The following is a 16,924-nucleotide window of genomic DNA, read 5'->3' on the forward strand; positions in this document are numbered from 1 at the left end:
TGGTGGATTTCCAAGTCTCTAACATGTTCTCCATCTTATTTTCTCAAAACCAAAAATCAAAATTGTTTTCCTTTTGTTTTCTCTTTTATTTTCGTAAAAACCAAAATCCCCAAAATATTTGTTCTTGTTTAGGATTGCAACGCACCTTTCTATCCCCTTCTGTTTCCTGCCATATTTTTCTCTCTTTTCTAGTGTTTGACGTTTTTGTTTTGTTTAGTTTCAGATTTTGGTTGTTTGATTTGTGTTTTAGTTAGTTTAAATTAGTTTGTTTTTATTTTGTGTGATTAATTTGTTACCATCAATCTCCGGCTTGAACGATCCCTGCTTACTCTATATTGCTAACGACTACATCTTGCAGGGTTAAATTGCGCGCTTGTTTTTAGCGTGTCACTAGTGAAACTACTCATTCTAGAAAACATCTTATGATATAGTATGGATTAAAGTATCTATATGGTGGTTAAACAAAATGGAGCCTCGAGTAAAGAGCAGAGAGCCATGAGGTTGCTTCTTCTCATAGTGCTCCATGCATTGACTGCCTTGGCATTTTAGAGAGAGAGTTTGGTTCCATTTTTTCCTAAATATTGTATTGGCATACAAGTAAGTTGATAACTCTGCTACCGTGCTATTATAGCCTGGGTTATTGTGCATTTTCGGTTCTTGTGGAAGTGTTTATTATTGCTTTGATGACACATTTCTATGAAAATCTTGTTTGGTATAGTCATGTTAGTTATTGCAGGAGAGTAATCGATGTGTCAGGTAGTTATAAAGGTTCCAGATTTAAGCCCAGAAAGTACTGTAATGCTTATATATAACAATGCTATAGGAACAAGTTAACATATTTTCAGAGTTTCACAATTAGAGTAATGTATCTAAATATTTTTAAATAATAAAATCTTCAAAACAAGCAAATAGAATCTGTACATGTACTTATATGCCAGTGAAGGTCGTTTACTTGTTATAAGGGTCTATTTCTATTGGGTGTTTGGGACTGAATGCAATGTATGAATTTGTTTGACTCCGCTGAAATTTCTTGACCCATGGGCTTACAGGCACAAATGTCTTGCTTGTTACAAGCAATATAAGAAGAAAGAACATCTCATTGAGCACAAGAAGGTTGCTTTCCACTCAGCTCATGATCCTATTTGTGGAGTGTGCAGAAAGCCCTGCAAAACTTTTGAGTCATTGAGGGGTCATTTTACTGGTGAGATGTAATTGCAAGTTCATTTTAGCTGATAAGATCATTGGGTAGCTTTCATGTTTCATTGTTTGAAACTGCTTCTTATTTGATTTCTCTTTTGTGGCTCCTATTATGGATCTTGATTGATTGAGGGTAGTGCTTATTGGCTTATTCTAAATAGCTTTTCATTTCTCAGTGTTTTCGTAGCTCCAGGTCTTCTCTTGCTTTGCATGTCATATAAACCGCTTCTAATTTATATAGTACACTATGACAGAACAAATGGAGGACTCTTAAGATTTCAAACCACTGAATTCCTCTCTATTTTGCATCAGTGTCAGAATCTTTCTTATACACTACTTTTGGTAAGAACACCTACTTTCTGTTAAATCTCTGTTCTTAAATCTATTCAAGGTTGTTGTGGAATGCACTTTTGATTATTATCTAGCTATGATGAATCCATTAGGATGTTTAAGACTGGAAAGGATCAAGTTTAATTACTGCACACCATGTGTTCAAAGTTATGCCTCAAAGACAACACCCAAACTGAACCAGTGGGCTATTCCATGATTTTCGAAAAACCTATACTCCTTTTTTCACTTTCATTCTTTGACAGGTTAAAATAGACTCTTCAATGATCATTTTGGACTTGGTTTCATGAAAAACGGAGTTAAAATGAGATACTTATGCTATTTTGAAGTTACTTCACTGTTTCAGGATTTATACAGAATTCAGCTTTCCTGTCATTTCAGATTCTTGTTTCACCAATCATTTGAACTGCGAATAACATGAAACTTTGCAAAATAGTAGCTTTGCATGTCTACTTTAAATATAGAGAGTTGTGATTAAAATCATTGAAAGGATGATTGTTGGTGAATTTTTTTATTTCTTGTTACCAGTTTTCTGAGAACTTTTCACCTTGAAGCTTTTGGTACAAGGTTATTAATTTGAGAAACTTTTACTCTCTTGTCAGTCCTCAAACTTTAGTACGTTGGACTAGACATGCAAAGCATTCCTTGAGTCTTAAATTTTAGTTCAAAAGAACATTGCAACTGATGATGGTTTACATGTTCATAATAGGATCAAGGCGTCAAGTGGACTAAAGATTGGTCCTTTGGTACTTGTTGGGAGTTGCACATCAAGGATTCCAGGTAGGGGGTCTTCACTAGTTAGAGCTTTTCTCGAAAAGATTTCTATGTTTTTATGCATAAACATTAAGTTGTAAGTATGAGTATAATGTTTAAATGTACCTCTCTGTCTTAGCTTATACAATCATCAGTCTGACTTATCTATGTTTGTGGATATCGAATTATTATGACTTGTATTGGTAATTCAGTATTTGATAAGTGATGGGAAACCTATCAGACATAACAGTTTCCATGGTAATTCAATATTGGAAACCTGTTCTCTGTAAAACAAAGAATTGTCTGTTGTGTTTAAGTGAACTCTATTATTGTAGGCATGTTTGTTATCTCTTGTATGTGTGTTTAAGTGAACTCTATTGTAGGCATATCTGTTTATCTGTTATCTCTTAATCTGTCATGCCTGACAGTTTCCATGGTAATTCAGTATTGGAAACCTGTCAGACATAACAGTATTTGTGAGGTATGTGATGGCTTTCCTGTCATGGCCAATCAATTCTCTGTAAAATCCTGCTCTTTATCTGTTTACTTTTTGCTTGTTCAAGACATATGTGCTACTCATCTGTTGATATTATCTGTTATCTTAAGTGCCGTATTGAATTATTCGTTGGTACATAATCATGTATTTCTGGTTTTTTCTGCAATGCAACTTCATAGTGATAATTTATTATATATAGTATTATGTAGAACATGTATTATGCAACTTCTGGTTTGTATTTTCTGTTACATTCGATATATGTTCTTTGGAGGTTCACTATGTGCACATTAATTATATATGTCTATAGGATCGATCATCAATGTGGAGAAAATGATTTGTTTCCTGGAGAAATTGACAGGTTGTGTTGAATATGTGAACTTGACAATGTGGTTATTTAATTGATTGTGGGTCTTACAATTGAATTTAAGTCTCACTTGTGTTAATGCTGCCATCCTTAGCACTCTTACTCTCCAAATTTGATTTGGATGTTAAATTATGGTAATAACTATGAGATAATACATGAGTTATTTTTGTAGCTTGCCCTATCTTAGCACCACTTCTACTTTGTTCTGTTTTGATAACTGAATTTTGATCATTGCATCTAAGTATATCTTATTTAGCAGCAACCTAAACAATCTGAGGTGGTTTCGGCCATAGAAAAAGAAGAAGTATTTTGTCATGAGTTAGGGTTTTGATTTTGTTGCTTGCGCTTCTGTTTGGTATTGTTGCTTGCAGTTTTGTTTGTTATTTTCTTCTGCTAATTACTTCATCTAAATATATTGCAGAGAAACTAGGGCCTTGTGTGTAATGAAGGAAGTTGATCTCATTCTTGATGATGCTAAATCTGCAGAAAGTATAAAGCAATTGGAGTCATGCCCTTCCAGGTTTTATTGAAGCCAAAGGCTGCTGAAGGCTAAGAGTCATATTCCATCGAGAATATGAATGTTTTTTATTTATGTATGTCTAGCTAGGAATGCTCGTGTTTGGTACATTATCTAGTTACTTGAATGTACAGATGTTTGAATAACGATAGTTGAATTATATGGATTAGAGTATTGTGTATATGGTAATTTATCGAGCATTATATCTGGACAAACGTTTATATGGATATTCTTCTTGTTTCCAAGGTTAAGTCATACAACACAATACAAAACAATGTGTTGTATGACTGTAAAAGAATTCAAAATTGAGGCTTCTCCTACAACAGTCGCTGGTTGTTATCCAATTTGATTACAATATTCACACCACAGCTAACCAAATATAGTTGTTGTGTGAACTAACAATCAACAACAAAATAAAACAAAATTTTGTTGTGTGAGATTCATAACACACAATAGAAATAAAATCATTTCTATTGTCTTAGTGAATCAACAGACAAGGGAGATAATTTCACTTTGGTTGTGTGTTACATATCTCAGACAACAAAGAATGAATTATATTTGTTGTGTATTATTAATCTCAGTCAACAAAGAATGAGCTATATCTATTGTGTGTTACATATCTCAGATAACAAAGAATGAGTAATTTTTGTTGTGTGTTAATGATCTCAAACAACAAAGAATGAATTATAGTTATTGTGTGTTATGAATCTCAGACAACAAAGAAACAGTTATGGCTGTTGTGTGTTATAAATCTCAGACAACAGCAAAAATTATCTTCTGTTGTCTGAATGGCCGAGGCATCCCTGTGCATGCCATGGCAGGCACCTGCTGCGCAGAATTCACACAACGGAAAAATAGCTATTATGTTGAGCCAACTACTGTCAAACAACGGTGGAATTACCGTTGTGTGATTTTTCAATCACACAACACTGATTTAGACAACAGTGGATTTGGTCATCAGACAACAGAATTCCACCGTTGTCTGATTAACTTTTTGTAGTAGTGGAAATTCAATTTTTACTTCTTTCGATATTTCCGAAGCCGGGGAAAATACAACTGCTACCAGACCTTGAATCTTAATCGCCGGTGTTCGGTGAGTATCGTGGTCGTTTACTCAGAGTTAGAGAGAGAGAGAGAGAGAGAGAGAGAGAGAGAGAGAGAGAGAGAGAGAGAGAGAGAGAGAGAGAGAGAGAGAGAGAGAGAGAGAGAGAGAGAGAGAGAGATGAAAAGGTAAGTGAATTGAGTCGTGCTGTTAGTGGGTAGGGGGGAGCGGCACGGTTTGTAATTTGTTCATTTTCGGAGCCCAGAAGTGTCGTTGCATTGTTAGTTTGGGTAAGTGGGCACAAATATCTCTTGGTGGAGTGTTTGGGTTTTTGTTTGGCCTAATTTGGGTAATTAGTCACAGCCCCTAAAATATGAGGTATGTTATGTAAAAAATCTAGGTGAAAAATTGAGAAAATGAACTAATCATAAATCTAATATAAATAATTTATTATATACACTTGTAATGAGAGTGAGTGTATCTTGCTCAAATACTAAGAAGGCTGCGATGAGAGCTTTTTTTATTTTTTAAATTCTGTTATCTTTTTTATTGTTTTTTTTTTTTTTGGAACATAATGAGAGAGTTGGGGAAAATCACCGTCCCCTTCTTTTTATTATACGGATAAACAAAATAACCGTATTTATTTTATGTCATCTCTAATTCTTTCGGTAGTTTTTTCTTTAAAATTTGTTCAAAATTAACAAATTAATTTGTTCAAAATTAACAAATCAATGACCCTAGCAACAAAATTTCTTTGGTGTGTGATAGTCTGTTGGGCAAGAAAAATGGCAACGGGCAATTTGAGAATTTTACAGAAGATATCAAAAGTAATGTAATAAGAAGAAGTCAGATGGCTAAATATAATTATAATAAGAAGATGTCTCTTGTTTTCTCTCTCGCGAACCCTGGTGCCGCCGTCACCGGTGTCGAACACGTTGCGTGCAATCTCAGTCGCGCTTCTACCATTCGTGATCACCCAAAAAGATCGCATGTGTTGACCTCTCTTTTCTGATGCATTCCTAATGCGTACGGATCTGCCATGGTAGCTTTCTATTGGCTGGCGAGGGCAGCTGAAGGGTGGCCTTCGGGTTCAATGTGGTGGATCTCAGAAGGACTGGTAGAGATGGATAGCAGTGCTTGTCTGGATTGTGAGGTCATTGGCGACCATTGGCTGGTTTCTTCTCTGGTGGGTGGCCTTGACCTCGGGGATCTATCTATTCTGGTCTTGGTCCCTCGAATTCTGGGTTTGGCCTCTTGGACTCTGGGCTGTGATGCTGATGGTGGTGTTTCAGGGCAGCAGAAGGTGCATGAAGTGGTGGTCGGTCGGGGCACAGGCGACGACTGCTTTTAACGGAGATAGGCTGCAGCATAAGGGTGCCCAACTTTGGGTATCCAGATCAGATCACTCTTTCACCTATGTGATCAACACACCATATCCAATATACACGGTGCATGTATTTTGTTACATATATGATTGAAGCTTGCAACAATCAGAGGAACATTCAAAATATGCTACCTAGGACATATGCGCATTGCAATCTTTTTCTCCTTCGACCAATGTTATTTTTGTCCCACTTGAGTTTTTGTTACCTGACAAGTTTTTTTGACAAGGAAACATTAAGCATGTCTAACACCATATCACAAATTGATGAACATCCAAGGGGAAGTGTTGTAAATATTATAAATATGTGGCTATCCACGTAAATTCTAATTTTTTATGTCCTTAAGATGTAAACTCAGCTCCTATATAAAATGGTCAATGAGAACGAATAATACACACTCTTACCTCTTCCTATATTCTGTTTTTCTATTCTATCTCTCTCTTATTCCTTAGTTTATAACATAAAGGAGTAAATTGACATAAGCGTAAGGTCATCTCCTAATTGACTAGTTATTTTAATAAAAAAGTTAAAAATTTAACCAATTTAAAGATAATTTACCACTCCAACAGACTACTTATATCAATTATATGAAAGTCAAATTTAACTTTTTGTTATTTTCTCTCTCGAGAAAGAAAATAACAACAAGTTAAACAGTTTCACGTTTAATTTTGTTTGTTTAATTTATAAACAGCAAAAATTATACAGTTTCATGTTTAATTTACACCGTTGGAATAAAAGTTAAATTAACTAACTATATTTAATTAAAAATAAATTAAGTAAAAAATAAAACTTTTAGTATTGGAGATGCTCAACGGCGTAGTAATTAGCCTGTTGTATTGTCTGAAAATGGCTTATTTGCAAGGCATGAAAGAAAAAACAAAAACAGGAAAAGTAACTTCGAACAAGAAAAAGTTGAAATTAAGGAGAAGAGTTGAAACAAAGAAAAATGGCCTACTTAATGTTGAAATTTCCGGGTACCAAGCTTCACCTCCTCCCAGTCTCCCTCAGACCAAATAAGACTACTGCTACTCTCTCTTCCTCCTCCTTCACCATGTGGCGGCTGCCGGCAGCTAGGTCCGGCGGGCTGGGCATCGCCGCCATTTCCTACGTGGCAGTCGACTACCTCCGCCACCTCTCCCCCACGTGGCACCGTCGTCTTATGCCGGCCCTCTGGACCGCCCTCGCTCTCGTCTCCGTCAGCCGCGTCCCGTTCTACAAGCACTGGAGCTCCGAGTTCCGGTCCGTCAAAGCCTTCGTTGCTTCCATGCTTTTTATGCTCCTCACTCTTCTCGTTGAAGCCGCCTGCGTTCGATTCGTCACCGCCGTCGTCGGCCTCGAATGGCACATGTATGTTCACTCTCCGATTTGATCTATCTGCATTTTAAGCTCGTTGAGCTTTGAATTCGCAGTTCTATATACTTTGCCTTGGGTTTTAATTTGCTTGATGCTTTGATTTTTTTTGCTTCGTTTTTGGAGTGGGTGGAATTGGAATTGCGTTGCTCTTGTTCTAATTAATGTCCTAATTGACTTACCGGATCCATCGATCTCCTGTAAGAATTAGGATCGAGGACTTACTGGATTTGATCAATGTCGTGTAAGAATTAATTAGTATCGATCCACTTACCTTATTTGATCTATGTCCTGTAAGAATTAGTAGCAACATTTAAAGGATCTAATCTTACATTTTTTTCGGAAGATTGTTAGATCAGAGATGCCAGATTTAAAATTAGTGCTCTAATAATTACAAATGTCAGGCTGAAATGTTCATTAATTATGAAAACAAAAATTCATTAATGATAAACTAGCCTCTTAACACACGCTTACGCGTGCGTCAATTGGCTTTGTTTTACGTTTTTAAAAAAAAAAAATATATTGGTTTAGATAATTTCTTTCTTCCTCAAACTGCAATAAAAAATAAAGAGTAATACAGTTGGTGGACTTGTGGTAAATAGCAATTGCTATTCCATTGCTCACACGTCTAGTAAAAGTCCTACGTTGAGATTAACAGTTTCTTCTCTCTCTCTCTCTCTTTTTCTTTTTCTCTTTCATATTTTTAATTTACTGTTTTATCCATTATCTAATAAAGTTTATAGTCTTGGAGTTTTAATTAACCAAGGGCAATTGCAGGGTTTTTGAAAATTTAACCTTAAGCCTTATTGGCTTAATTAATACTGATTAGTTAAAAAAAAAAATACACGAACTGGGTTTCTTTAAAGTTAAAACAGTAACTTCTTTGAAATTCCTTTATTTTGGTTTACGTTTAACATTTTCTTTGTAAAATAGAATTTAGATATAATTAGGATTTTAGCCTCTAACCCATATGCTTATTTGCAAAGTCTATGCTGCAGTTCTTCTTAACTTAATTTTTGTTAGGAATGTGATCGACTATTACTATGGATATGGCAATGCCACAGGTTGTTGTATGATTAAAATTTAGATAAATAAGGTAGTCTAAGGGGTTTACATCATAGTTGGCCTTATGGAAAATTTTCACAACAGTTCTTGCTAGGAACCAAAGAAACTAGGTTAGGGTAAACTGGTAGAGCGTTTTAGAATGACCTTTAATTTTCAGGTTGGGGTCCAGCTGCCTAACCCAAAGAAACTAGCTTGATATGTAACACAGCTTTATTTGTGGGTCACAAGCAAATGAGCTTGTAGTTGCGGATGGCATGCGGTCGTTGTTCTGCCCATGCAGTAGCCAGTACTTTTTGTTTATAAAAATATAAACATGAAAGTATGAAACTAAAAATAAGAATAATAATAACTAATTGCATTGAAGCTTTTCCAGCCTGGAGTTTTTCCCATGTGGTTTACCAAGGATTAATGAGGCCACCATATGTACACCCGTAGTTTCTTGTATCTTCATGGAGTGTTCTACTAATAATAATATTATGCTCTGATAAAAAGGAAAAAAAAAAATTTGCATTGAAGCTGAATGTATTGAAGTTCTTTTGCTTTGCGAGTAATGCTATGTGAACGTCTTTTTTGGGTTCCACTTTCATCCCACCTTATTTGGCAGTTGATGTGGCAGAAAGTTTAACTTATCACATAATTTCATTAAATGACATGCCTCTGCCACATAAGATGCTGCGCATGTGGTACCCGAAAAAGTGGTTCACATAGCATTATTTTTGCTGAATAGTAAATGGTAAAATTAGAAAATGAGAAAGTTTTGCATCTTTAGTGATTGATCAACGCACGACAGGGCCATAAAGCATTAATGTCCATGGTGTACGTCATATAGATATATGTATACTACATATACAGCAGTCCATAGAAACCTTAGTTCTGGACCCCACTTCTCACACAATGAGTATTAAATTGTGAAAGAGAGACAATAGGGCAAAGTATGAGTTCATCTTCCAAGTAAATTACATAAACTACTACTAGTCCTCATTTTCCTCTTAATTGTTTTAGATGAGGGATATGTTGTTAAGAAAATAGTTCATTCTATTGATTAAGTTATTTGAGAGCCATGCTGCTGTTGGTCTCAGTATGCTTCCCCCTAGATGAAGATAGTATAAGAGATGATGGAAAAAACTTGAGAAAATTGAGATCCTTACAGAGATATAAGGGTTTTGAAGGCTATTAAGGATGCTGATTAACAAGTTGTGTTTGTGTCCTATGAGTATATGGGTAACCCAGAACAATAACAATTGAGTTATATCAATGTTCTGACATCACATGATATGATTGAAATATAATTGTCTGATAAATCAAATGACATAAGATTTTCAGCACACAATTTAAACATCTTCATCAGCTGCCCACATAAGCTTTCATTATGTACTTGTTCACTTTTTACCTACAAGTATCACTATGTCCGTTTCAGTTATCCCAAGCCATCAGTAAATCCTTTCCATAAAAGTATAGTTTGATCACTATAGCATCCTGCTTCAAAACAAAAATAATTTTCTGTTGTCAACCAAATCTTTTTTTTAATTTTTTCTTTTATTGAAACTTCGCCAAGTAATGGAAATTTATTAGGGGAAGAAGAAGAAAGTTTCTAAATATGCTGTTCTCTTTCTCTCTGACAACCCACCAGTCATTTAGTGGCTCTGTCCTTGAACCATTGTGTGTATGTAAGAGGCTTAATGATGAATTGTGGATGTTTTTTCTGTCAAGGTTGCTACTTTGTTTCTTTCTACCAATAATTCAATTCCAAATTCTGCCATTTTGGTCAGAGAAGATTAGCACATACAAACATTTAAGACTATTGGCCGACGCTATTTCACGGTGCTGACCTATAAGGACATCATGCATCTTTGCTTCACTTCTGGTTGTGCTTTATTTGGGTGTAGAGTTATGTTCTTTGAGATTACCATCATGAAGGAAGTGATCTAAAAAAAAAAAAAAACAAAAAAACCAGAAAAAAGGAAGAAGAAAAAGAACTAAAAACGATGGTGTTGTAAATTTCGTAGCCAAATTGACAAACATCGGTGACATTGTCCAGTTTGGTGTCCTTTCAATACCCTTTGGCATGCCTTCGGCATTGTATGATATTCTGAGACTGACGTGGAGTGTATTAGATGATTTGGGTACAATCTGATTTCTTATAGTTCATACCTACCAGAATATCGCTATGAAGATAATACTTCTCTTTATTCATGCTATATTAGGCACAAATTTAGCTAATTATTTAACTGTAGGAAAATTGATTGACTGGTTAATGTTTTACACTTGACAGTGATACATCTCCTCTTCCTGACACTGGCCAGTGGTTTCTTTTGGCACAGAATGAGAAACTACCTCATGCAGTAGTCGAAATATTGAGAGCCCGTATTGTTGGACTGCATCACTTCCTCATGTTGTTTATGATCCTGGCTTTCTCGGTACTGTTTGACTCTGTGAAAGCTCCTGGCCTTGGACTAGGTGCACGGTATATGTTCACCATGGCCATTGGCCGTATTCTTCGTTCTATAACTTTTGTTACAACAATTGTACCATCAGCCAGGCCTTGGTGTGCTACTGTTCGGTTTGGAATTCCTTTATATCCTCATCGTTGGGCTCAGAAATATTATGTCCCTTATGCTTCGGATTCCAATGCTATTCGCCAGGTGATACGAAATGATATGGCGTTTGGTAAGTACTGCATAATAGGTTCAATTTTCCTCCTGTTTTCATCCCTAGATTTTATGTTCTTGATTGCAACTTTACAACCAAAAGAACACTTTAAAACTGACTCTGAACTGACTTTGCTATGAGCTTTGCACTGAATTTCTCCTATGTCTACCAGAAACTGATACTATCAATCTAAAAGTTATTTTCTCCTATGTCAGATAGACTAAATTCATAAGACCATTTTAGTTTTACTTCTTTGTGGGTTTCCCTGTTGTATGACATCCGATAACTTAGCTTCCATTTAAAATTACTCAAGGCTGTTTAATTACGGCCATTTTTGGGAACAGTTATATAATGTTTCTGCTCTTGGAGTTCTTAACTAGTCTTTTATGTATTATAACTTATCTAGTAAGCATGTATAAATGCTGCTTAATGTTTTTCATGGTTTAGAACTTCCTGTGATGTGCTGGATATTTTTTAGTGTGATTATACTGTAGGGAGGTTCTGCATACCACACTCTTTTCAATCTCCAACTTTTTTTTTTTCGCAAATATATTACATGGATGAATCTTAAACGAGGGTACCACTGTATTTGAGAGCTAGGAAAACACCGGAAAAGAGTTGGTTCTAAAGTATTTTCCTATACATTTTTCTGAACTAATGCTGCTCCTTCACTGCAATTATCCTCTTAGAATAAGGTGGTAGGCTTTACAACTTTCTTCATTTTTTTTTCCTACCAGCTGATACTGGAAAATTAATTGGCGACTACCGTCCGGACTGGGGTCCCATGAGCTTCCTGATTGATTTTTTGCGACCCACCGTAACCGATGGATCATGGTATAATTTGCTGAGGACCGCTGGAGGCGGCTGCAATGACCTCGTGTACAGTGGGCATGTTCTAGTTGCTGTATTGACAGCTATGGCTTGGACGGTATATAGTATATACACATTATATGTGTTTTAAATTTGCAGTGCCCCATCACATATCAAGGGACTTTTGTCACTTGAGTCTAAAGGGTAACCTACTTGTTCTGATGTTCCTATGCATCTGATCCAATTTTGCAGGAAGCATATGGTGGTTTTAGCTCGGGCTTCATATGGTTACTTGTCTTGCATTCTGCACAGAGAGAAATACGGGAACGAAACCATTATACTGTAGATTGTGTTGTAGCTATTTATGTGGGCATCCTCCTTTGGAAGGTGACAGGTTTTCTCTGGTCAGCCAATGACACATCCACAGGAAGGAGGATCAATGTACTAGAGAAAATTCAAAATCGACTTACCCAAGCCGCTAAGGATGACAATATGGATGAAGTGAGAGAACTCCTTAGAGAGGTTGAGTTGGTCAGTCAAGAGAACCAGAAAGCACCGAGCAAGGCTATGTGGTTACTCGGTTGTGGTATTGTAATTTCTGCAATCACCATCGTTCTTCTAGCGTTAGTATTGACAAGTGATGGATAACTTTCCAGCATGATACCCTTCCACAGCTTAGGAAGTTGATCATTTTAGTTCCATGTATTGTATGTTGTAACATTATAGATATATGCAGTGTGTTTCACCGTAGCGCGCAGGTTGAGATTTTGTCAGATCGAAGCAGGAATTTAACTTCAGCAGTGTTTTTTCTGGTAAGTTGATATAGAGCTAGTGAATGAATACAATTAGTGAGCACCGATTTTTTAGTGAGAGAAGTGAACATCCTTGAATAGCTGATTTTCATACTCATCTTTGTTTATAGTCATAAGTCAAAACTACAGCATTTCTTCTTATTGAAGCCTTTTATTTGCTGGATACTTTTCTTTGATTATCAACTTTACTACATTTGTTGCCAATATCCTCGATTTTTTTGCCCAATTCATGATCTGATTGCCAGTTCATGATCTGATTAAAACGTATGAACCTCATTCTAGTCAATCTATACATCTTTTTCTTTCTTGATGGAGAGACAATCAGGTGCAGGCGTGCAGCAATTGAGCCATAGGCATTGAATATAATCTTTTATTAATTTTTAGTTTTTCATCCATAGCTTTCCAATTTTTAGGACTGACGCATTATGGTTTTATATTTGGGTGCGGCTATTGCCACCCTACTATTTTCTTTGTTCACCCTACAAATATTTGAATTATTGAAAGACTATATTACCCAAATGCAAAATGACTAATAAGTACACTAATTTTCTAAAATTTAAATCTTTAAGGAAAACTAAATACATAACTAATTAAATACAAAATTCTGATAACGTTAATCTTCACCTTCTCCATCCAAATTTCAATTTATTACAATTTTCTTTTTTATCTTTTTGTTGCGTCATCATCGTTAATTTGTTATTCAATTCACAAAACCATTAGTGTTAACTTCATCAAAATCTTTATAATACTTTTAGAAACACCGAAAGTAAAAAATTTAAAACACGAAAAAAAAATCAATATTTTTTTCATTGCTCATAGTAGCACTTACTAATTTTTTAATATGAATTGAAATAAACGAACATTGAAACTGAATGGAAAAAATAAAAAAATAGAAGTAAATCAAATTATGATTTTATAAGGAAATTTTAATATATTTTAGGACGTCTTTTTAATTGATACAAATTAAATGAGAAATTTTCGTTAAACAAATTTTTTTTTATATGATGGAGGATATTCTTAGAAAGAGAAATGAGTTGGATAAGTAAATCTAATAATTGTAATTAAATTGTAGGGTGTAATGAGCAAGTAGGGTGAATAAAGAAAATTGTAGGGTGGCAATAGCCTCACCCTTTATATTTTTATCACATTGGTACTGTCCAAATCAAGAAGTCATTTTATTTAGTCACAAATATTGATACGTCCTTCTTAGACCTCCTCAAATGAGAATGTTTGCACTTTCTAACGAGTAATTTTGTGAAATTTCAGCAGTATTAATAACCGTTTGGTAGTCAACAATGGTAAAACATTACAGGTAAATATTTAGCCCGAGATGGAATAAAAATGGTAAAATTCAGTAGTCAATGGTTAACTAAATTTCATCATTTCTGTTCTACCTCGACCTACGAATGAAAGGTCCAAATGAGACTAGTCTGGGTAACGAAGGATCTTCTTAAATGCGAATAAATGCCTCATGTTGTAGTAACTGCCGTTTGCAGAATAATACCACGCCACCAAGAGTAGCCAATGAGGTAGTAATTTCCCAAAGTGTTTCCATTTGGATAATATTTCTGCGATAGATTCTGGCAATGGAGTTAGAATCCCATAGCTTTCTTATTTTGGACAACACTTCCCACGACACTCAATAAATTTTTCTACTTTTCCCACCAAATTTTAGCACACATTTAGCGAGTCAAAAAAGAATTTCAAAGCGTAGGGCTGAGCCTCCCAGTTAGGCGAAAATTATTCTATGCACCGACAGTGCAAATGACCCAATACTTATAAGATGATTTCAACTCTTGATATTTATAATTAATATTTTTATTAATAACCTAATAGTGTATTTAATATAATCTAACCATCAATTACATGATTAAAGTATATATACGAAACTACTTCTTTCTGTCGGTAAAAACAGGGGAGTCTTAGGGTTCGTAAAAAACAGGATTTGGTCGTTTGCTTGTCTGGCGGCGCCCCCCACTTCGACGGTGGCCTCTGGTCTCGTCGGCGGGTGGTGGGTGCTGCCGGACAGGCGTGGTTGGGTGGTGGTCAGCGGAGGGGCTGCGGCAAGAAATTCTCTTTCATCTTATGACGGCGGCGACAGTGGCTTCATGGTTCAAGTTTTGGTGGTCAGCCGCAAGTGAGGCGCCGGGTGGCAGCTATGGGATTTGATCACACAGTTGCTTGGTTTGTGGAGGGCTGCTGCGCGGTTGTTGGGGAAGCATGGTTTGGTCGGTTCAATTGAAGTGCACGGTCAAAGTAGGTTTGGTGGGATTGGTTTGGCTGCGTTTGACGGGTCACCAAAATCTGGGTTGATCTTTGCAGACTACATTAGTTTTGGAGGGGATTGACAAAGTGGCTAGTGAGTATATGGATTTGGGGGAAACGTTGGGTGTTCTGGAATTGATGTTTCTGCGGGTATATGCTCTGATTGTTGGTGGCTTGATTGATTTCAAGATCTTTCCACGGGGTTGGTGGTGGAGGTTTGTTCTTTGGCCAAGGTGTGTTATTATTAGAGTCGAGCTTACCGGAGCTGTGCACCTAGACTCTATTGCGGTTGAATCCGAGTTGCTGGAGCTGGCATCGTGGATGAGGAAAGTTAATAGTTGCAGTCTATTTTGTTGTTTTGTTAGGTTTTATTTTCTGGTTTTTGGTTAGGTCTAATAGTCCTTCCTCAATTGAACGAAAGTTTGGTGTCTTGGGTTCGTGGTCGTGCCATTATTATGGTGTCAATTCTAGGGACTATTTGTTTTAATTTCGATGTTTTTTTATTGTCAATGTAATGGGGAGACGCCCCTACACGTATACTGGCGGTTTTGATATATGGTGTCGGAAGGGGATTGTTTCTTCTTGAGGTTGGCTATAAGGATGTGTCGGGACTCCTGGAAAAGGTTGATGGTTAGAGTTGGGCCCCTATCGGCTCATGGATTCTCTAACTGCTAGTTCTACATTTGGGGTATGAGTAGTTCCTCTTCTCTAGTGGAGTAATTGGGATTTTACAGAGTCATCCCAGTCATTGTATTTTCTTGGATTAATGAATTACTTCTATTCTAAAAATAATAATAATAATAATCTAACCATCCAATTATGTTGGTGCAAGTGCACGTCGGTGCACTGAATTCTCCCCCTTTAAAAAAAGAAGGGTATTTCTAAATGTACCCAGCAATTCTTTTACACCCAGCAAAAATAACTAATTTTCTGTAATACCCTTTTCTTTAGTTAAACCCAGCAAACTCGTACATCCAGCAAAACTCATACAAAATACAGACTGACTTTTGCAATATACCATGTAGTTCATCATCCCCGTTGCATAATCCAACATATTTGAGTCACTTTGACATTGCAGAAAAACCCGTACAGGAACAAAAGACAACCTTTTCGTTTTTCTTGGCTTCTGTGGAAATTAGGAATAACAACCATCGTAAAAACTTGCGCAGTTAAGCGGCTCAAGCCCATCAATTCCATCAGACCCCAAGCTATGGTCCGCCTCATTGTCCATGTCGAACAAGAACCAATAACCAAAATCCATCCCCCCCGTAAATCCCAGTCTTTTTCTTCATCAAATGACAAAAAATAAAGAAGCCCATATGGGGTTTCTTGATTGTAATTGGTGATATGCACCATGTGCTTACCACTTACGTGAATGAAATTATAGTGCTCTGTTCTCAGAGGGCTTTGGAAGAAGATAATGATGACAACTAGCAGCAACCTGGTTGTGAAAGTTAAGTGGGAGAAGTTCTTTTTTTTTTTTCCTTTTCTTTTGTCGGAATAACTTCATTCATGGAAATCGAAGGATACAAGAGAGAAGAACAGAACTTAAGGCATGCATGACAGGCCGCAAATGCAATGAGCTATTCAGAGAAGCCACAAGTCCCACGGCTATTTCTGAATGTCTTCATACATGTAAGTTTTCTCTCTTTTCATCTCTGCTTTTGGGATATGATTTTCATGTGTTGTGCTCCATTTTTGTGTCTCTGATTTTCATCATCAGACACTTTTGTGAGGTTTATTTTCAATTTGTTCCACGGAAAACTGCTGGGTGTTTGATATTCTTCGTTAGAGTGTAGGGTTTTGTTGGGTGTATAAGTTTGCTGGGTTTAATTAAATATAGGGGTATTATAGGAAAATTGGATGGGTGTGGT

At 36.3% G+C, this 16,924-nt stretch overlaps 1 protein-coding gene across 1 annotated transcript; it reads left to right on the forward strand.

Moving 5' to 3' along the window:
- Positions 1 to 7,015: 7,015 nt before the first annotated feature.
- Positions 7,016 to 12,948, forward strand: LOC112173550. Its single transcript, XM_024311188.2, has 4 exons — positions 7,016 to 7,446; positions 10,787 to 11,181; positions 11,901 to 12,091; positions 12,226 to 12,948. The coding sequence occupies exons 1-4, from the start codon at positions 7,046 to 7,048 to the stop codon at positions 12,619 to 12,621; spliced, it is 1,383 nt and encodes a 460-aa protein (XP_024166956.1). The 5' UTR covers positions 7,016 to 7,045; the 3' UTR covers positions 12,622 to 12,948.
- Positions 12,949 to 16,924: the final 3,976 nt, after the last annotated feature.

Source organism: Rosa chinensis, chromosome 6 (genome assembly GCF_002994745.2).
Source record: "Rosa chinensis cultivar Old Blush chromosome 6, RchiOBHm-V2, whole genome shotgun sequence".
Classification (NCBI taxonomy): domain Eukaryota; kingdom Viridiplantae; phylum Streptophyta; class Magnoliopsida; order Rosales; family Rosaceae; genus Rosa; species Rosa chinensis.

Bases quoted from the DNA above. Each gene is read 5' to 3' on its own strand.
- LOC112173550 (XM_024311188.2), top strand. From the start codon at position 7,046: ATGGCCTACTTAATGTTGAAATTTCCGGGTACCAAGCTTCACCTCCTC. The intron at 7,447-10,786 runs GTATGTTCACTC...TACACTTGACAG, and splicing joins GTCGGCCTCGAATGGCACAT to TGATACATCTCCTCTTCCTG. The intron at 11,182-11,900 runs GTAAGTACTGCA...TTTTCCTACCAG, and splicing joins ACGAAATGATATGGCGTTTG to CTGATACTGGAAAATTAATT.